The sequence below is a fragment of the Callospermophilus lateralis genome, chromosome 15, assembly GCF_048772815.1.
Source record: "Callospermophilus lateralis isolate mCalLat2 chromosome 15, mCalLat2.hap1, whole genome shotgun sequence".
NCBI classification, from domain to species: Eukaryota; Metazoa; Chordata; class Mammalia; order Rodentia; family Sciuridae; genus Callospermophilus; species Callospermophilus lateralis.
Genome location: NC_135319.1, coordinates 21979465 through 21996557, shown reverse-complemented (window position 1 = coordinate 21996557; position 17093 = coordinate 21979465). Strand labels below are relative to the sequence as shown.

Below are 17093 nucleotides of genomic sequence, written 5' to 3'. Positions count from 1 at the left end.
AAAAAAAGTTTTTGTTCAGGAGTCAAAGATCCCCCAACTTGGAAGTAATCTCTGAATACTTTGACCATATTTTCTTCTAGTATTTAAAAAGTGTTTTCATGTAATAATGGCAATTTGAGATCATTTAAAGAAGAGGTTATTCATAGTCTCAAGAAGCTCAGGAAGGGTAACACTATTATGAAAGGATCACAGTGGGGTCCTAACTAGCATAGGTGCTCTAAGGAACGGTCCTCAACATGTCTGGAGAGAACGAGACAGGGAAGTCTGTATGGAGGAAACTGAGGTCTTGAGATGAGTAGAAGGTAGCTGGGAGGAAGTGGAGGGTAAAAAGCAAGCGAGGGTTGAAAGGTCAGCAGAATGCGCTTTATAGGAACTGAGGACAGTTCAGGCTGGCAAGGTGCTGGCCATGTGGGCAGGTATTAGGGTGATGGCAGTGAGAGAGGTGAGGCTGTAAGGGTGAGCAGAGATGAGATTCTCATGGTCTTACAGGCTAGACCAAGGTGTGCACTCTGTCCCACAAGCAGTGACAGCCATTGGAGGCTTTGAACTAGGGGTATGAGACATTCAGATTTTGCTCTGAGAAAGGATCATGTTGGAAGGTGCCATAACTCAGATGAAAGATGATGGTGGCTAGAACTGTGACAGTATATAGAACTATGACAGTATGGAGTGAGGGACATGAGAACTTGGAGAGGAATTTAGGAGGTGGAAATATTGGGAGTTTGGTTGGTTCTGCTGGAGTACAAGAAGACTGATTAAGGGATAAGGCCTGGTCTTCAGAATAGGCCCTGGAGAATGGATGTTCTCTGTCCACTGGACACGGAAACTGGGGTGAAGGGGGCTTTTGATGTATGCTGCAGTGGGGACATCCGCATCAGCAATTAGATATCTAGTGCAGGATAGTTTAGAATTAAGGAAAGAAATCTGGCTGGAGACCCAGTCTTGGCATCCTGGGTGCACAGATAGAGTTGAAGCTGTGGGGATTAGGGATATCTCAGAGGAATTTGTGTACTGTGGAGTAATTCAAGTGCATTTTGCTTCACACAGGCAGAAAGAGGGAGGGGAGGGATAGGGCAGTTTAAGATGTGACTGTTTCAGATTGAGAGGGAGTCAGGCCAGGTGGCATCCAGGGCCTGGGGCCTTGATCAGCCTTTTAGAGCTTGAGCTGAGTGTGACCCTGGTGTGCATGAAATTGATGTGGTTGGTTTTAACTTGTACTTCAAGCATTAACTAGTACTTGGAGACCTGCTATTGGGCTGTACATGTAGCAGGATAAACTGAGAGAGAAAAGACTCCCTCAACCTGGAGTTTATGTAAGTCCTTCCTCCCTAAATTGGACAGTCATACTAGGCCAGTTCTGTGGACCTATGAGAGTTGCTGAAATGTGCTGTGCATTGAATGGCTTTAGAGGAACGGAATTCCAGCTTCATAGAGAACATGTCTCTGGGAGGTGTGTGTGTGTATGTGGGGGGATTGGCATTTACCCAAACTGTAGTTCTGCTAGGAAGGAGAGAGAAGAGGAGGACGTTGACATAGTGGCCACCACCAGACTCCTGGCTACCTGTATGTCAAAAAATTGGGGTGATTCCATAAATGATTTTGTTTTATAAGAATTTATTATGAACATTTTCCAGGTTATTAAACATTCTTCAAAAACTATTTAATGGTTATATGATATTCTGTCTTAACAAACTCTTATAGTATTTACTGTTTGACCCTGTTCTAAGCACACTACACATGTTAACTGATTTAATCTTTATAGTAACCTTATAAGATCAGTACTGTCATTGGTCCCATCTGAAGATAAGTGAGGTTCAGAAAGGTTAATTAATGTGCCCAAGATGACAACTTAGTGCAAGTAGAGCTGAGGTTCAGACCCAGGCAGCGTTACTAACTACTGACCTGTGCTGTGCAAAAGACATGAGATAGTTCATTCAACACTTTCTTTTTGAACTTTTAGGTTGCCTCTGCTTTTTCTGTAGTACAAATAACACTAAAGTGTGTGTTCTGGTACTAACTGTTTGTATTGGGATTGCTGGGCCCCTGGGTGACTGCTCATAATGCTCTTGCTTGTCGTGTGCTGCTCAGCTGCTTTCCACACAGTGGTATCAGTGTACAGTCTACCATATAGCCTTTCCTGGGGAGAACAGTCCCTGGCTGCTTCTCCAGGTGTTGCCATATGGAGAAGCAGGCAGCATGGTGGACTGAGAGCAGGCCATAGCAAGTAATAGACTCACTTCAAAGCAGTTCTCCGTTTCCTGGTGGTGATGTTGCTCTGGGCACACCATCCTTCCAAGCCACTAGTTCTGTCCTGCTTGTCCCAGGATGGTGAAGATATATTGAAATTCTGTGGGCTAAAAATTTTGGTAGATGTAAAGCTCCAAATTTAAGATGCTATTGTGTTCACTTATATAATGTCACTAATGTGGAATAGAAAGGAAGAGAAAAGTATTTTTGTTATATAATATTGTTCAGCTTTCCTTTACTATAGATGTTAACTTTTAATATTATTTGGTGTTTTCTCTTAATTCTTGCATCCACTGATGATTGTTGGACTCAGATTTTACTTACTGAGTTATAACCTCACTGAGTTTTTAATATCATGAAACTTCCACAGCTTGCATTTTCTTTTTTGTACTGTTAAGGGTTTTTGTCTTCAGCAGTTGATCACTCTATATGCTGGCTTTCATGGTTGTGTTTTCTTCTTGGACATTTGGGTGCAGGTTCGAGGGGTTGGGTCCCACTATACTTGTCTGTCCAACCACAGTGATGCATCAGTGGGTCAAAGAATTCCACACATGGTGGCCTCCATTCAGAGTGGCAGTTCTGCATGAAACTGGCTCCTACTCCCACAAAAAGGTAATGCTATAATACTTCAGTACTTTTTTGTTTTGTTTTAAAGCCCTCCATTACATATTTGGTTTTTCTTTGAACCATGTATTTCTCAAATATATATCCCTGTATCTTTCAAGCATTTAAAATTATTTTATAATTACTGACAATGTAAAACTCAATGATTATGAATATGTTCTTATTGTTCTAACGTCTGTAGTGATGCCTGGATATGAACGTTGTCCAGCAAAACACAAATCAGCACAAACTAGTACCATAAGCCTGATATTATGTGCAGGATCATAACAGGTGGTTTAAATGATGGCTCACTGGAGAGACTTTGGCATTATTAACTTTAAACAGTTTTAGGAAAGTGAATACAGGTTGAACATTCCTAATCCAATATCTGAAATGCTTCAAAATGTGAAGCCTTTTGAGCACCAGTATAACATCAAAACTGGAAAATTCACACCTGACTTCATGTGACAGGATGCAGTAAAAATGTAGGTGGACTAAAAATATTGTATAAAATTACATCAGACTATGTGTATAAGGTGTATATGAAACAAATTAATTTTGTGTTTAGACTTGGGTCTCAACCAGCAGATATCTCATGTATACGCAGACATTCTCAAATCTGAAAAATTTCTAAATCTGAAAAAAGCATTTTGGATAAGGGATATTTGACCTTAATTGGCAAATTAATTTCTTAATGTGCTTATTTTTAATATACTTTTTTTAGTTGTAGTTGGACACAATATCTTTATTTTATTTATTAATTTTTGTGGTGCTGAGGATTGAACCCAGAACCTCACATGTGCCAGGTGAGCTCTCTACCACTGAACCACAACCCCAGCACCTGTTAATGTGCTTTTAAAACATGTTTTTGATTAATAAAAGCAGATTGACAATTTGCGATTTTTACAAGTATTCTTTTTTAGTTTGTTACTTTTTGTTTCCTGAATCCTGTATCGTCATATATTGAGAGTTGTATTTCCTCCCTTATTTGTAGTTCTGTTACTAGCTGCATTATCAAAAAGGGGGTTTATCTCTGCTCCTATGGCTAGCATTATAGAAACATTGTGCTTTTTTTCCCTTCCTTCTCACTATCTAAACTGTGAACTCAATAGATAACACTGTGTCTCATTTTACATTCCAGTTGCCCTATAAGCATTTGCTGAATAAATAATAATCAGTTTCACTGTTGGTTTTGCCAGTTACATTACTGATAAGAAGTGGGAGGTTTTTTTGTTTTTGTTTTTTTAATGAATTCTGCCTTTTCTGAATCTTCTGAACTCTTCTGAAGTGAGCTCTCCTTCACCCTAGGAAAGCAGTGCCAGCTGTAAGGGCCGTGGACGTTTGGCTCACTGACTGACGAACTCCAGTGGCTCCCTAATTTTTCCCATTTCCCTTTAAATTCTTATAGGTTCACAATCATATATGAGCAGAACTTTTGATAGAAATTAATCAAGAATATCTGATTTGGTAACTGAATAAGGTGGGGTGGAATCTTGTTTATACTAGCTGTTACTGTTAAATCAACAGATTTTGACCATGATTTAAAAGATAATGGAAAACAGAGTTAAGATAATTAATGATGGTGAGTAAATGCTGTGTTTTAAAAGAAAGTGAAAATACTAAGTTTAAGTTGTTTGCTAGCCAGACTTTCACTTGTTACAACTATCCTGTTACCACCCATTCAAAACTTTATGATTCTTGTTTTCATTTCCATTATCTGTTGACATCCTTAATGTTTTGTGCTATAAAATTCTGTAGCAGGATTCATTAGTAAATCTTTGTCTTATAAAGGCAAATTTTTTCATATGTTTCTTCTTTATCCTTTTATTTTCTTTTGGGTTAGCAAAGTACATGTACTTCAAACTTTCACCTGGATTGTGCTTACCTACAGTCCCTCTGGAATTATAACCTGAAGAACTACCTTCCTGTAAACCACCTACATTGACTCATTAGTGGAAAGAGAATTGACATTGAACTTGCTGTTTTGACAGCAAGTTGACATTGAACTTTGCTGGGAAAACTTGATTCCTTAACTCTGATAGAGGGCAAAAACTTAAAGCCTAGATATTTTACTTTGGGTTAGAATAGTTCCACCTTCTGAGGTGGATTTACACCAGAGACAAATGCATGGTGGTTTCTCTTTTTGTCAGTGCTTTCCAGTTTATAAGGACTTGAGCTTGAAACTTTTTACTTTTGAGGAAATGCAGTATTACAATTACTGTATCTTTTTACTCGTAATTTTCTACTATTCCTTTCCTATTATAAAGTACCTAAGATTTCTGAAGATTAAGCTGCTATGCAAAGATTGAAAAGATATACCTTTTATCTTTCAGACTGTATTCTTGACTTAAAAACACAGTTTGTTATTTATTATTAATGTCGATATCAGTTTATTATTTGTGGTAGTGTCACATTGAGAATGTGTTAATTGTTCCTTTGCATAGGCCTGGTTAGGGTCATTTCCAAGATTGTGACTTTGCTTTCTGAATTCAAGTACTAAAATGATAGTTGATCCTTCTGCTCCTTCCTTTCCTATCTGTGTGTGCATATCTTGGTCACTACTCCATGCACACCTGGTAGCTTACAAATATGTGTTAGACTGCAATAAAGTCTGTGTCTCTCTTTCACATTTCAAATATTCTGTCAATGCTGGTCTGTCCCCTAAGCCAGCACTTAATGCCTGACTTCCTTTCCTTCCTTATCAGTTGAGATTTCTTTTTCTCATGGTTGAGGGTTCTATACCCACTGGTTCTGTGTCTGAATTCAGTAGTGACACTTTGTCATAGGGACATGCAATACTGGACTAAATAGGGGAAAGGAAAGAATTTCTCTTTAGAAATATTTAAAACGGTAATAATGACAGTTGTTTTCCTTATAATTCAAAAGGAGTATCATTATTTTCCTAATACCTATTTGTAGCTGGTGTAACATAAAAATTTGAAGATTTTTTTCTTTTGGAAAACAAATGATTGAACAATTTCTAAATAGTGAACATCTATCATTCTTCTTCCCTAAATTTTTTTTTTAGCTTCTCATTACTCTCACCATTTAATCCTATATTATCTTTGTTAAAAGTCTCTTTGATTGGCAGCATGATTTAGCATTGTCAAGTGCAAAAAAAAAAAAAAAAAGAATTGTCAAGTGCACACCTAATAAGTATATAAAAACATGCATCTATCAGTTTGAACCAAATGTTCATGTCTGAAGATTTCAGACTTCTGAGTCTCCTTTGATGGTCACTTGAAATCTCATTGAATAGGAGTCTAAGATTTTCCCATCATGATTTGTGATCTCTTTTTTTCTAGCACAGAAAAAAATTGTGTGAGTTGATTAATATTTATTTGTTGAACAAGTATAAATGCCACATTCCAGGTGTTTTGATATTGTTAGGGCTCTAAAAATGGATATGATAAATAACCTTGAAAATCCAACTGTTTTCTTGGGGAAAGAAAAGAGGATATATGAAAAGATAATGAAAGAAGGCAGTCTTGTGAGACTTAGCACATAACTCCCAGTGGGTGGTGGCATCGTTAGCACTATGTTGTAAAGCTTATTTAATGATTAAGAATTTTTTTAGATTTGTCGGAATATGGATAATGAGAAATTGTTTATATCCTGAAATAATTATCTCTTTATCTTTCCTACCTTTTTCTACTGTGTGGGATCCAGTAATTCTGTGGACTATTTTAGATTATTCAGAGAGTTTTGCCTTGTTTTGATCAGTTTGTGCTATTTACAGTCATAGGAGTGGGAAAAACAACAATGGCATAGTTTTAATTGCATAGGTTTGGTAGTTACCGCACCTGGGTTTGAATCTTGGATCTGCCATTTTATGTCTTTGTGACCTCAGGCAAGTCACTTAGCTTCTCTGAACCTAGTTTGATGTCCTATAAAATTAGAATTTTTTTATAGATTAGTGAGGATTACTTGGATTAACATGTATGCATAAAAAGCTCAGTGTGGTCCTTGATATATAAAGTCACTTAAGTATTTGTTGTTCTTGTCAGCACAGCCCAGGCCTCTTCATTTCAGTGGTTGAGGAAAAATTCTGAAAGATGCATTGCTGATTGATGTGATATGTTTTCTAGATAGAAAGTTCATTAACTGCTTTATCAGAAAGGTTTATGGTCATTCAGCTTCTAGATCTGTTTTTCTCACATCCAGATACATTTGATCCCAAATAGAGTGTTGAATTTTTGGGAGGGAAGTACAAAATTGGAAAGTGATTAAAAAGCAAACCTCACAAAAAATTTGCCATCTGATGAAATTGCCATCACAGATTTTTTTAAAACTCCCCTTTCCTGAGATACTAGAGCAAAAAAAAAAAAAAAAAAAAAAAAAAAAAAAAAATGGCTTTTTAAAAAGCTGAAGTGGGGTCAGGAAAAAAACCTTAACAAGTAAAAATGAAAAGGGAACCACCAGGTCTCTCAAGCATCCTAAATATTTCAGACCCATTCCATGTACACAATTATAACACAAAGTGATATAATTCCTAACAACTTCAGAGTCAGTATATACACCTGATATAAGAAATGATAGATGCTAGACTTGTTTCATAAGTTTTATTGTAAAATTATGTTGCTGGGGTCCTTTTTTCTTCATTGTCAGCACAAATCCTTGTTTATTAAAGATTTAGCTTGAAGGAAATTTTAATTAATTACAGGTGCAGTAAATCCTGCCTGGGAAGCTGCCGTGCTGTGTTTACCGTGAATGGCCTTCATGTGCCTGTGCTTCACTCGCTCTCCCCGCTGCCTGACAGTGTGATTTATGGCTGTTGTTTTCTACCAGTCCACTGTTTGCCCTCTAGGAGGGATTGGTCTCCTGAGCCTCCATAATAACAGCAGCATTTCCACAGACATCTTTTAATGACAACAGCACTGCATTCAGTAAGTCAGGCTAATTGCAGATGTACCCTATTAATTGCAAAAACTAGGAGAGGTTACATATTTTACAAGCTTTTAATTTGAAACCGCCCGAGATGATTTGTCTTAAGTGTTTGGATAGAGACGTCCATAATATTCAACAATTCACCATTATTGAAACTCCAGTCAAGGCAGTTATAGAATTCTGAGATTGAATCAGGTGAAAACAAATAGTGTGAGGTGTAAGTGGCTAAGTGGAGATTATTTTTGCAATGGAGACATTTTGCACAACTTATTCTTTTTATAAAAGCATCTTCTTAATTCTTGTTAATTGTGCATCTCTTTGAACCCAGTAGGAATTCTGTATTTCTGTAGCCAGCATTACAGAATATTCCAAATAAACTTTGATTCTTAAATAAGCAAAAGAAACTACTCATTGCTCCATTAGTGTACATTTGAAGCTTGGCATCCCATTTATTTAACTAGGATAAAGCTCCCAGCCACACAGAGTGGTGTCCAGAACTCACTCTGGGATTGTATTTCTTGAATGTTAGTGGGCCATGGCTGGTCTGTGCATCCAACAAGAGTTCCAGGAGCCATGAGCAAGTAGACCCATATTTTCAGGTTTGGCTATACACAGTGGACATTTCACAAATATGAGTGGTAATTTAACTTCCACTTTCTTTCAAGTCCCAGATAGCCGAAGTTGTTTCCTCTCACTATCTGAGTGCACATGGCTTGTTCCTAGAGTGGACTTGGGCATAGTCCCATGGCTCAGTTTGCTATTGCCTTTCCCCACATGCTGGCATGGCTTCTGGTAGCCTCTGCTCTCTTGGAGGGGAAGATAGTGATAGACTCAGGGGTGCTGCCTGCCTACAATCTCAGTAAAAAAATTAGATGTGGAAGAACTATAGAAATCAGCTGGCTTCTCAAAGTTATGGAACTGGCCAGTTGAGGTACTAGATGTGCAGCCTGTTTCTCTGGTCAACATTTTTCTACACTGGGCATCGGCAGCCAAGGCAGTATCAGTGTAGTCCAGTGAGTGGGATGAAGGTGAGTCCTGGGCAAACCTGTACATGTTTGCAAGGCTGTGCACCCGAGACATTTACTGCTTCATTTTCCTAAGATAAAAATCAGAACATGGTTAAAACAGGTGTGGCCTTCATTATAGTACTATACAGAGGTTGAACTTTGTGAATGGGATGATGGAAAAGAGTGGTTATAATAATACAGTTCTCACTTGTCGAACCTTTTTAAAGGTCCCAGGTATTGTTTTGAATCTCCAAAGCAATTTTATTAACTCTTTAAATGTGGAGTGTGTTATGACACATGAGAAGATAATTCTTCTCTGTTTTATTTCTTCAAAATTTTTTGTGCTCTTTGCACTCTTTTATGCTCTGTTGAATTAAAAAGCATTTTAATCTAGTTCTTAAAGATGATATTAGTAAAATTACCATTTTTTAAAATATTTTGAATTCTATATAGTTTGTATGAAATGGTTTTAATTGCTTGATGATATTAGACTTTCCAATATTTAGCTATTCTGATATTCCTTATGATAAGCCTTATTGGGTTAATGTATTGCTGGGCTTTAAAGTAATAAATTTTTGATTTGGAGGTATGGACACATCTGTCAGTTTTGGAGACTGGGTTTTGCTAGCCTTGTAATAAGGATTTGAAATGCATTCTTTTTCTGTATTTGGGAACAGTTCTATAGCTAGTTCTATTCCTGTGTCACTTATTTATAAGAGCATACATCTTTTTCATGTTCTTCAGTATTATTCTGCTCAGTTGGTCTAATTTTTCTTGGGTCCATTTTCATTAGGGTAATTTTTTTGTAACTATTGTCTTATGTCAAAATGTGGTATTGGTTAACATTTTTGTATTCTCTACATTGGTTAACTGTTTCTTTAACATTTCTAAAGCTCTTCAATGAGAATGAGTCTGTTCTTCTGGCTGAGTTTTCAGAAATTGGTTTGGTCTTTTCAAAGAGTTTTTTTTTTTTTTTTTTCTCCTCATCAGTTCTGCCAGTTTTTTTTTCCTATGATTTTTTTCTTTTTTCTTTTTTTATTCTGTCTTTTCTCTTTTTAATTTATTGGGTTGATTATACATATTGATCTCGGCTTTTTAAATTTTTTTATTTTTTCAGATTTTAACCTTTCTGAGTAGCATATTTGTGAAGAATGGGTATTTTTGATTCCTTTTTTTTTTTTTTTTGGAGGCAAAGAGTAGAAACTATGGAATGAAATTGACCAAATTATGCTATGTGCATGTATGAATATATCACAATGAATCAACTCACTTTTATGTATAATTATAAGGCGCCAGTTAAAAGTAAATAAATAAATAGATGGAAGACCAGTAGAGGAAGGGGGAGGGAAGAGTGAAGAGAAAAGGGAAATGTTGAAGGGGGAGACCAGGTATTCTGTGTGCAGGCTAAGGCTCTGTTGATAGCTATGAAGGGAGCTTCTTGGTGGCACTGAAAGCCTTTGTGTACCAATTTTTAAAACTGTTTCCTTTAAACATCCTTTTCTCAGAAGCTGTGGTCAGGCCTCAGGACAGGTTGTGGTTCTCAGGGCTTTGCTTTTGTGTTTGTTGCTGTGTTTTTTGACAGGTAAAGGTGAATGCTGCTTCTTAGTATTTTACTCCCTTTAAAATTTAAAACATCCTTCTTGTTTCTGTTCACTTGTTTATCTCATGTTCATTTTGCTAAAACTACCCTTTTTTGTTTGCAGTTCTTAGTGTATCTTTGATTAATTCTGTTTCAGCTTTCATTGTGGGCCTGGTTTGGGTCTTCTTTAAACTCAAGGTTAGAGTTTTGCCTTACTCCAGGGAAAATCTTGCTGTTAATAATCTGCCATCATGGTGACCTCTGATGTATCTTTAATCTGCAACTTACCATCTTGTTTTCTGTTTATTACATTTTCTGTTTTTTTTTTTTTTTTGCTATTTTTAATACTTTTCACCCTATAGTAGTCTAATAGTTCTATATCCTTTATCTTTTCTAGTGTTTATATAGAGTCAGCAACCATTAGCCAGTAATAGGCTTAAATTTTTGACAAGTGTAGTTTAACATATTTTTCTCTCACAGTTAAGACTTAGTACAGTATCTATTCTGTGGTGGATAGGGTGTGGTTTATAATCCACTTTTATTTTCCACCAATTTTACTCCAAGTTATATTAAGCTAAGCAGGGATTATAGTATAATTTAAAATATGTTTTATATTTTAGATCATTTGTTAACAGTTTCATTTATATTTGAAAGTGTTTAATATTTAGATTATTATGTTCTAATAATTTATTTTAAGATACATAAGTATCTATATGACATTTCCCCATTTTAAATTTAAAAAATTTATTGGTGCATTATTAGTATACATATTAGTGGAATTCTTTATTATGTAGTCATGCTTTATTTTCCCTTTTAAAGTTTTTCTTTGTAGTATAGTAAGAGGTAGTACAGCCTAATACTTAATAGTTCCAGCTTTGGGATGGACAACCTTCTGCTTTGGAATTCTGACTTTACCATTCCTATCTTTGTGACGTGGTATATTGGTTACTAAATCCAGTTTATATAAAAAATGGGGTTAGTGGTGGTTGCTCTGTCCGCACTCAGTGAATTGCTAGGAGCATGCTCTCTGTTGAGAACATACTGGGTAGAGAGTGTTGCTTTAGCTCTTCCCAGAGGGCAGCATCTCTGTGCACACCTCTCGGCTTCTGAATTCAGCACACTGTGTATCTTGCCAGCCTCTGGTTGGCCTATATTCTGAATCTTTGCCTATCTGAAGCTGGAATTTAAAATTTTTTTTCATCAAGCATAGCTGCTTGTTGGATTGATGCAGAATTCCAGGGTCTCCCCTTCTCCCCTCCCCTGAGAACTACATAAAGATTTTTTTCCTTTGCTTTTTGACATATTTAGTGTTATAGAAAGAAATGCCCAGTGCAGGAGGTCTTTCGTCTCTGAAAGGAATCTTCTCTTTCTCTGCTTTGTTTTGGTCAGAAGCCATGGCATTCTCTTTCTTTTATTTCTCTTTTTAGAGTTCCAATATCCAGAAGGATATGCCTTTTCAGTGTTTCTACCTAACATTCTGGGATTTTTTTTTTTTTTCTTTAGACTTACATCTCTCCTCAGTGTATTAAGTTTTTTCCTGTTTATATCCTTTTCACTCTAGTCTCCTGGAATTCATGTTATATGTGGTTAAAAGTTCTAAATTTGACTTCCTTATCCCCATGAAGTTTCTTTCATTTTATTTTAAAACAATTAATCATTTTCCATTCACCTTGTTATTTTAAGTTTAACAAGGGTGGAGACAAAGAAGAATTATTAGTCAGTGTTTACTGCCTTACAGATTAAACAAATGTAAAATACACTTTTACTGCTGAAAAGGTATTATTTAGGATGTGTGTATTATGTTTATACATTTTTATAAAGTGCCCTAAATTGTGTTATGATTGAAAGGGTGTCACTTTAAGTCATGTTCACTGTATTTTACTTCCTTTTTAAAATGGGCTTTCCTATTTTATTATGATTTTAGGAGAAACTAATTCGAGATATTGCTCATTGTCATGGAATTTTGATAACTTCTTACTCCTACATTCGTCTGATGCAAGATGATATTAGCAAGCATGACTGGCACTATGTGATCTTGGATGAAGGACACAAAATTCGAAATCCAAATGCTGCTGTCACACTTGCTTGCAAGCAGGTATGACCTCTCATAACAAGGAGTTTATAGGTTGGCAATAGTATTTAATTTAGAATAGACTTTCTGCTTTTAATAACACATTAATTAATTCCTTATGCTTAAGAAATTAAAAATATACATTTTACCTAAATGTAGAAAATTCTGTATGCTCACCCTTAATTGTTTTTTAAAACTCTGACTGTTCACATTACTTAGTGTCTCTTATAAGGATCAGTTGTTAGAATGTAACCAAATCCTACTCTAACCTATATTATTCAGCTTGATATAAGAAAAAAAATTCCCCATTTTTCATCTATATGTAATTAAAGAATTATAATTGCATAAAATGTTTTGAGGAGGACGAAAATGATGTAAGAATTAAAATGAGTAAAATGTGTTAAATAATGGTATTACATGGTAATGTTTTGGGGCAGTGATATCCATCATCTGTTAAAAGGCGAATTTATTAAGAAGGTGCTTTATTTCCCAAACTAGTTTCGCACACCTCATCGGATCATCTTGTCTGGCTCACCGATGCAGAATAACCTCCGGGAGCTCTGGTCCCTCTTTGATTTTGTCTTCCCCGGGAAGTTAGGCACATTGCCTGTGTTTATGGAGCAGTTCTCTGTCCCCATCACCATGGGGGGATATTCCAATGCTTCTCCAGTACAGGTAACGTAGCAGGCAGGTTACAACTTCGGCATTTTAGTATTAAAATGTTGTTACTAATATTGTGTTTTGTATTTTGTAGCCAAGTCATTCAGAATGTAAGGGAAATAGCCAGGCTTATAAATTGGTATCTCATAAAAATCAGATAATTATTTCTGCTTGATATACTTTTCCAGATAAACTTTTTTAAAAATCGTGTAAAATATTTACTTAGAGGAACTACCTAAAATTAAACTTTTCTTTGCAGAATAGAAATGAAAATTTTTGGTTGGTTGTTCCTGGGTTTTTTCTGTTAGATAAATTAAAAAATGATACTATGTGTGATCACAAGAACAGTGAGAAATCATGAAGTGAGAGCAAATTAGTTCAGCATATAATTTAGTGCAAATTGGGTAGTACATCTCATGAAATAGTGAAAGACTTAAGAAAGGGAACACCAGGACAGATCAGATTGGATTGTTAGGGGAAATGATATGTCCCTTAACCCAGTTCTGGGTAATAGGCCATGGAAAATGAGTGCCTTCTCAATGAGGCAGCAGCTAGAGTATAGCCACACTTCATGGCTAGAACAATGAAGAGACTTGCTTGGTTGGACTGGAGATGCTTGTTTGGTGGAAGGTAGTAGGAAGTTGTGGATGCTGGAACTGGGGCCCAGAAAAGGAGGCAGTGGTGCTCAGGGACAACAGGAAGGTGTCTGAGCAGGCTGCTGGAAGATGGTGGTTCTCAGGGATTGCTCAGGCTGCAGTAAGGTCATGAGGAGAGAGGCTGGAACTGAGGGACCTTTGGGGACTTTTGGTAGTAAGGACAGTGAGGACATGAACTTGGCTGGTAGTCTGAGAAAGACCATGAGGAACAATGGTGCTTATAGAACTTCAAGCAAAATGTAGAGACTAATAGAATAAAGGAAATGGTGGTGGTAGGGACTGGGGTTGTCACAGGCAGGAACCTTAGGAGCTAAAGCTAACCTGACGAAAATTTGTGGCCTTTGGGGGCAGGCTCCAGCCTTAAAGGGAGGCAAGGTTTCTGCACAGCCCTTCTCAGGTGGAGGGTGCAACTGTGGGGGCATGCCTGGGCCAAGAATAAAGTCTTCCATCAAAAGAGTTGCTCACATGTTTTGAAATATATAACTAGAAAAAGAATTTTAGACCATTTTAATACCTTTACATCAGTACTTTTATCTTTAATACTTTTACACTTTAAGATCGAATATTTTTTTTTACTTAACTTTTGCAAGGGCTCTTTTCTTCCTCTCAACCCCTGCTATCCTTCAATTAAACCATTTTTTTTCCCTTTTAACTTGCCATTTTTAATCATTTCAAATTGAATGAAATGTGGCAAGAATTGTAAAAACAAACTCGCATGTACCCTTCATCCAGATTTACTGATTATTAGCTTTTTCTAACATTTTACTGCATTTACTTATCATCTTTCCATCTCCTCAAATAGATATCCACAGATTAATGCTATTTTTTTTCTGAAACTTCTGAGTGAGTAGTAGTATAATGCCACTTTCTTTCAATCCTTCAGTGTGTTTCCTAAAAACAAGGGCAGTTGCTTACATAATTATAGGAGGCAATTTAGCATTGATACAGTTCTGTTACCTAATCTATTGTCATTCACATTCTGCCAATTGTTCTCATAGCTTCCATGTCTCTTTAGTCTCTCTTGGTTAATCTGGAAAAGTTTCTCTAATCTTTCTTTTGCCTTTCATGACCTGAACAGTTTTTAAAACTATAGACCTATTATTTTTCTAGACTGTACCTAAGTTTGGGTTTCTCTTATGTTCCTTCATATTTGGATCAGATTATACATTTTTGGCAGAAATATTGCAGGAGTGATCTTTCTCAGTGCATTCTACTTGGCGGCACCAGCTGTTCGTTTGTCCCATCATTGGTAACTGCTTGATAAAGTTTTGGCTTGATTTCTAAACTCTGAAGTTACACTTTTGCTTTGGAATTAGTCTTTTATGGAGAGACATTTTGAGAACATGTAAATACAATCTTTCTTCCTTGAAGTCTTTGATTCAGGAGTTTGTGTAGTATTTGTCCTCCCCTGCCCCTCATTATCTGCAAGGGTTGTGTTCTAAGGCATCTGGTGGATACCTGAAATCAAGAGTATCCAACTCTATGTCCTGTCTTTTGTGATATTCCATTTAATATTTTTGGACTACAGTTAACCTCTGGTTCTGAAACCATGCAAAGTAAAAGTGCAGATAAAAGAGGACTCCTTTTCCCTTTCTAGTATTTTTAATTTGCTTCTTTTTGTGTTAGAATGGAGTTGTCACGTGCTATTCAGTCCTAAGAATAAAGATTGTTCGTTGGTAATTATTGTGTCAGGCTGTGGCTAACATGACGAAAGGGCTCTGGAAGCCAGAAGCTTCCATGAATAGTATTTCTGGTCCAGTGTGGGGCATACAAAATGAAAATGGTAAATGAAAATCCGAGAACCGAATAATGAGGACTGTGACCAGGGGAGATATCTATTATCAGAGACTGTAGTGCTCAAGAAAGTCCTCCTGAAGAAGGAATGAGGAAGCCAGGACTAATAGGGCTGAGGAAGGTAAGGGCAGAACACCAGTAGCCCACAGGGTGGACTGCTCCCTTGGTAGGTGCATTCAGCTTTGGTATGGAACTTCAGAACTGCAAAGAACCTCAGGAGATGTCTCATTTTATAGTCAAGATAATGGAGACTCCTTGTTTTGGTGACTTGTCTAAGAGGCAGAGCTGGGGGATTATAATCACCTCTCCATCTTGTCAGGAAGAAGATTGGTATGTGCAGTGAGGTATCCATTTTCCATAGCACTGGGGGCCTGGGAAAGTTAGAGAAATACAGTTAGATCACCCCCTTATTATTATTATTTTTTTAATAACAGGCAGCCATGGGAGCCAGGTAGAAATTAAATATAAGATCACTGCCTTGGAGTTGGCTTGCAGGAAAGAGCAAAGCTGAGGGACTGGCCCCTCCCAGCTAGCTCTGTTTTAGTTTACTAGTATCTACAACCAGCAGGAGAGAGATGTGGGCAAAGGGAGGATGTGGGAAATCTCCTCAGCATATTGAAACACTTGCTTCCTCCGTGAGACCCTAATGTATTGTTAAATTCTGAAATTTAATCATCTCTGCATCACAAATCATGTATTTCATGATTATCTTAAACGTAATTTTGATCAGCATCCAATGATACACTTGAGGTGCTGGAGATATATAAAACTAAAAGTTGTTGATTAGTTGAATTCTTTGTTAGTTTCTGTTATCCCAGGTAACACCTTTTTTGGGGGGTGGGAGTGCGCACCCATTCATATGCCTTCACACTGTACCTGTATGGACATGGGCTTGAGTGAGATGTTCTTATGCTTTTTAAAAATGTTTTCTATTTTTGCATGTTAATATTTTAACTTGAACTTTTCTTTGTGTATTATGGTCATGCTCCTCACTATCATTGATTTTATAGCTAATTTTTTTGCATTAAAACTTTGGACTTTTTTCTTGTTCTGTGAAATAGTAATTTACTTAGTTCTTAAGCCTGTTTTTTTAATTATTAATAATTTATTGAAGTCTTTGTTTGCTTTTAAGTAAATTGCAGAGGGAGAGGTTTCCTGGGCTATGGGTCTTTGTTTTTCTATGTATAGTTAATACCCGTCTCGTGTGACTGTGTCCATTATGGAGCCATATGTTCCATTTTAGGCTAGAGTGACCTTTCATTTCTGGGATCATAGGGCTCCTCTTGAACAGACTTAGTCTCCTAAGTCTCCAGTGGGCAGTAATCTCTGCTTATTAGCTGGTGGCTTCCATTGCTTCAGCTTCCCCCACACTTAGCTTTTGATCTTCAGTCTTGCAGAGTAGCATTTCCTTTGTAGCTTTTGGAGAATACAAGATTATAAACAGTCTTGTTTGAAAGCGGTTTTTCCCTGGAGGGTGGTTAAGAATCACATAAATCTTTACTTTAAGGTCTAACTATATAATAATAACTAAAGCAAATATTGAAGAGGAATAAGGCACAAAATTATTGGGTTTACCTTTGTTGTACATT

At 36.7% G+C, this 17093-nt stretch overlaps 1 protein-coding gene across 1 annotated transcript in view; it reads left to right on the top strand.

Annotated features, from left to right (window-relative positions):
• The window catches only part of Ercc6 (ERCC excision repair 6, chromatin remodeling factor), a 79947-nt gene that overhangs the window by 39162 nt on the left and 23692 nt on the right, over positions 1–17093 (top strand). Inside the window, exons 8-10 of the mRNA XM_076834268.1 lie at positions 2724–2859; positions 12248–12418; positions 12893–13069. Coding sequence (XP_076690383.1) covers positions 2724–2859; positions 12248–12418; positions 12893–13069 — 484 coding nt within the window. The remainder of the gene's footprint in view (positions 1–2723; positions 2860–12247; positions 12419–12892; positions 13070–17093) is intronic.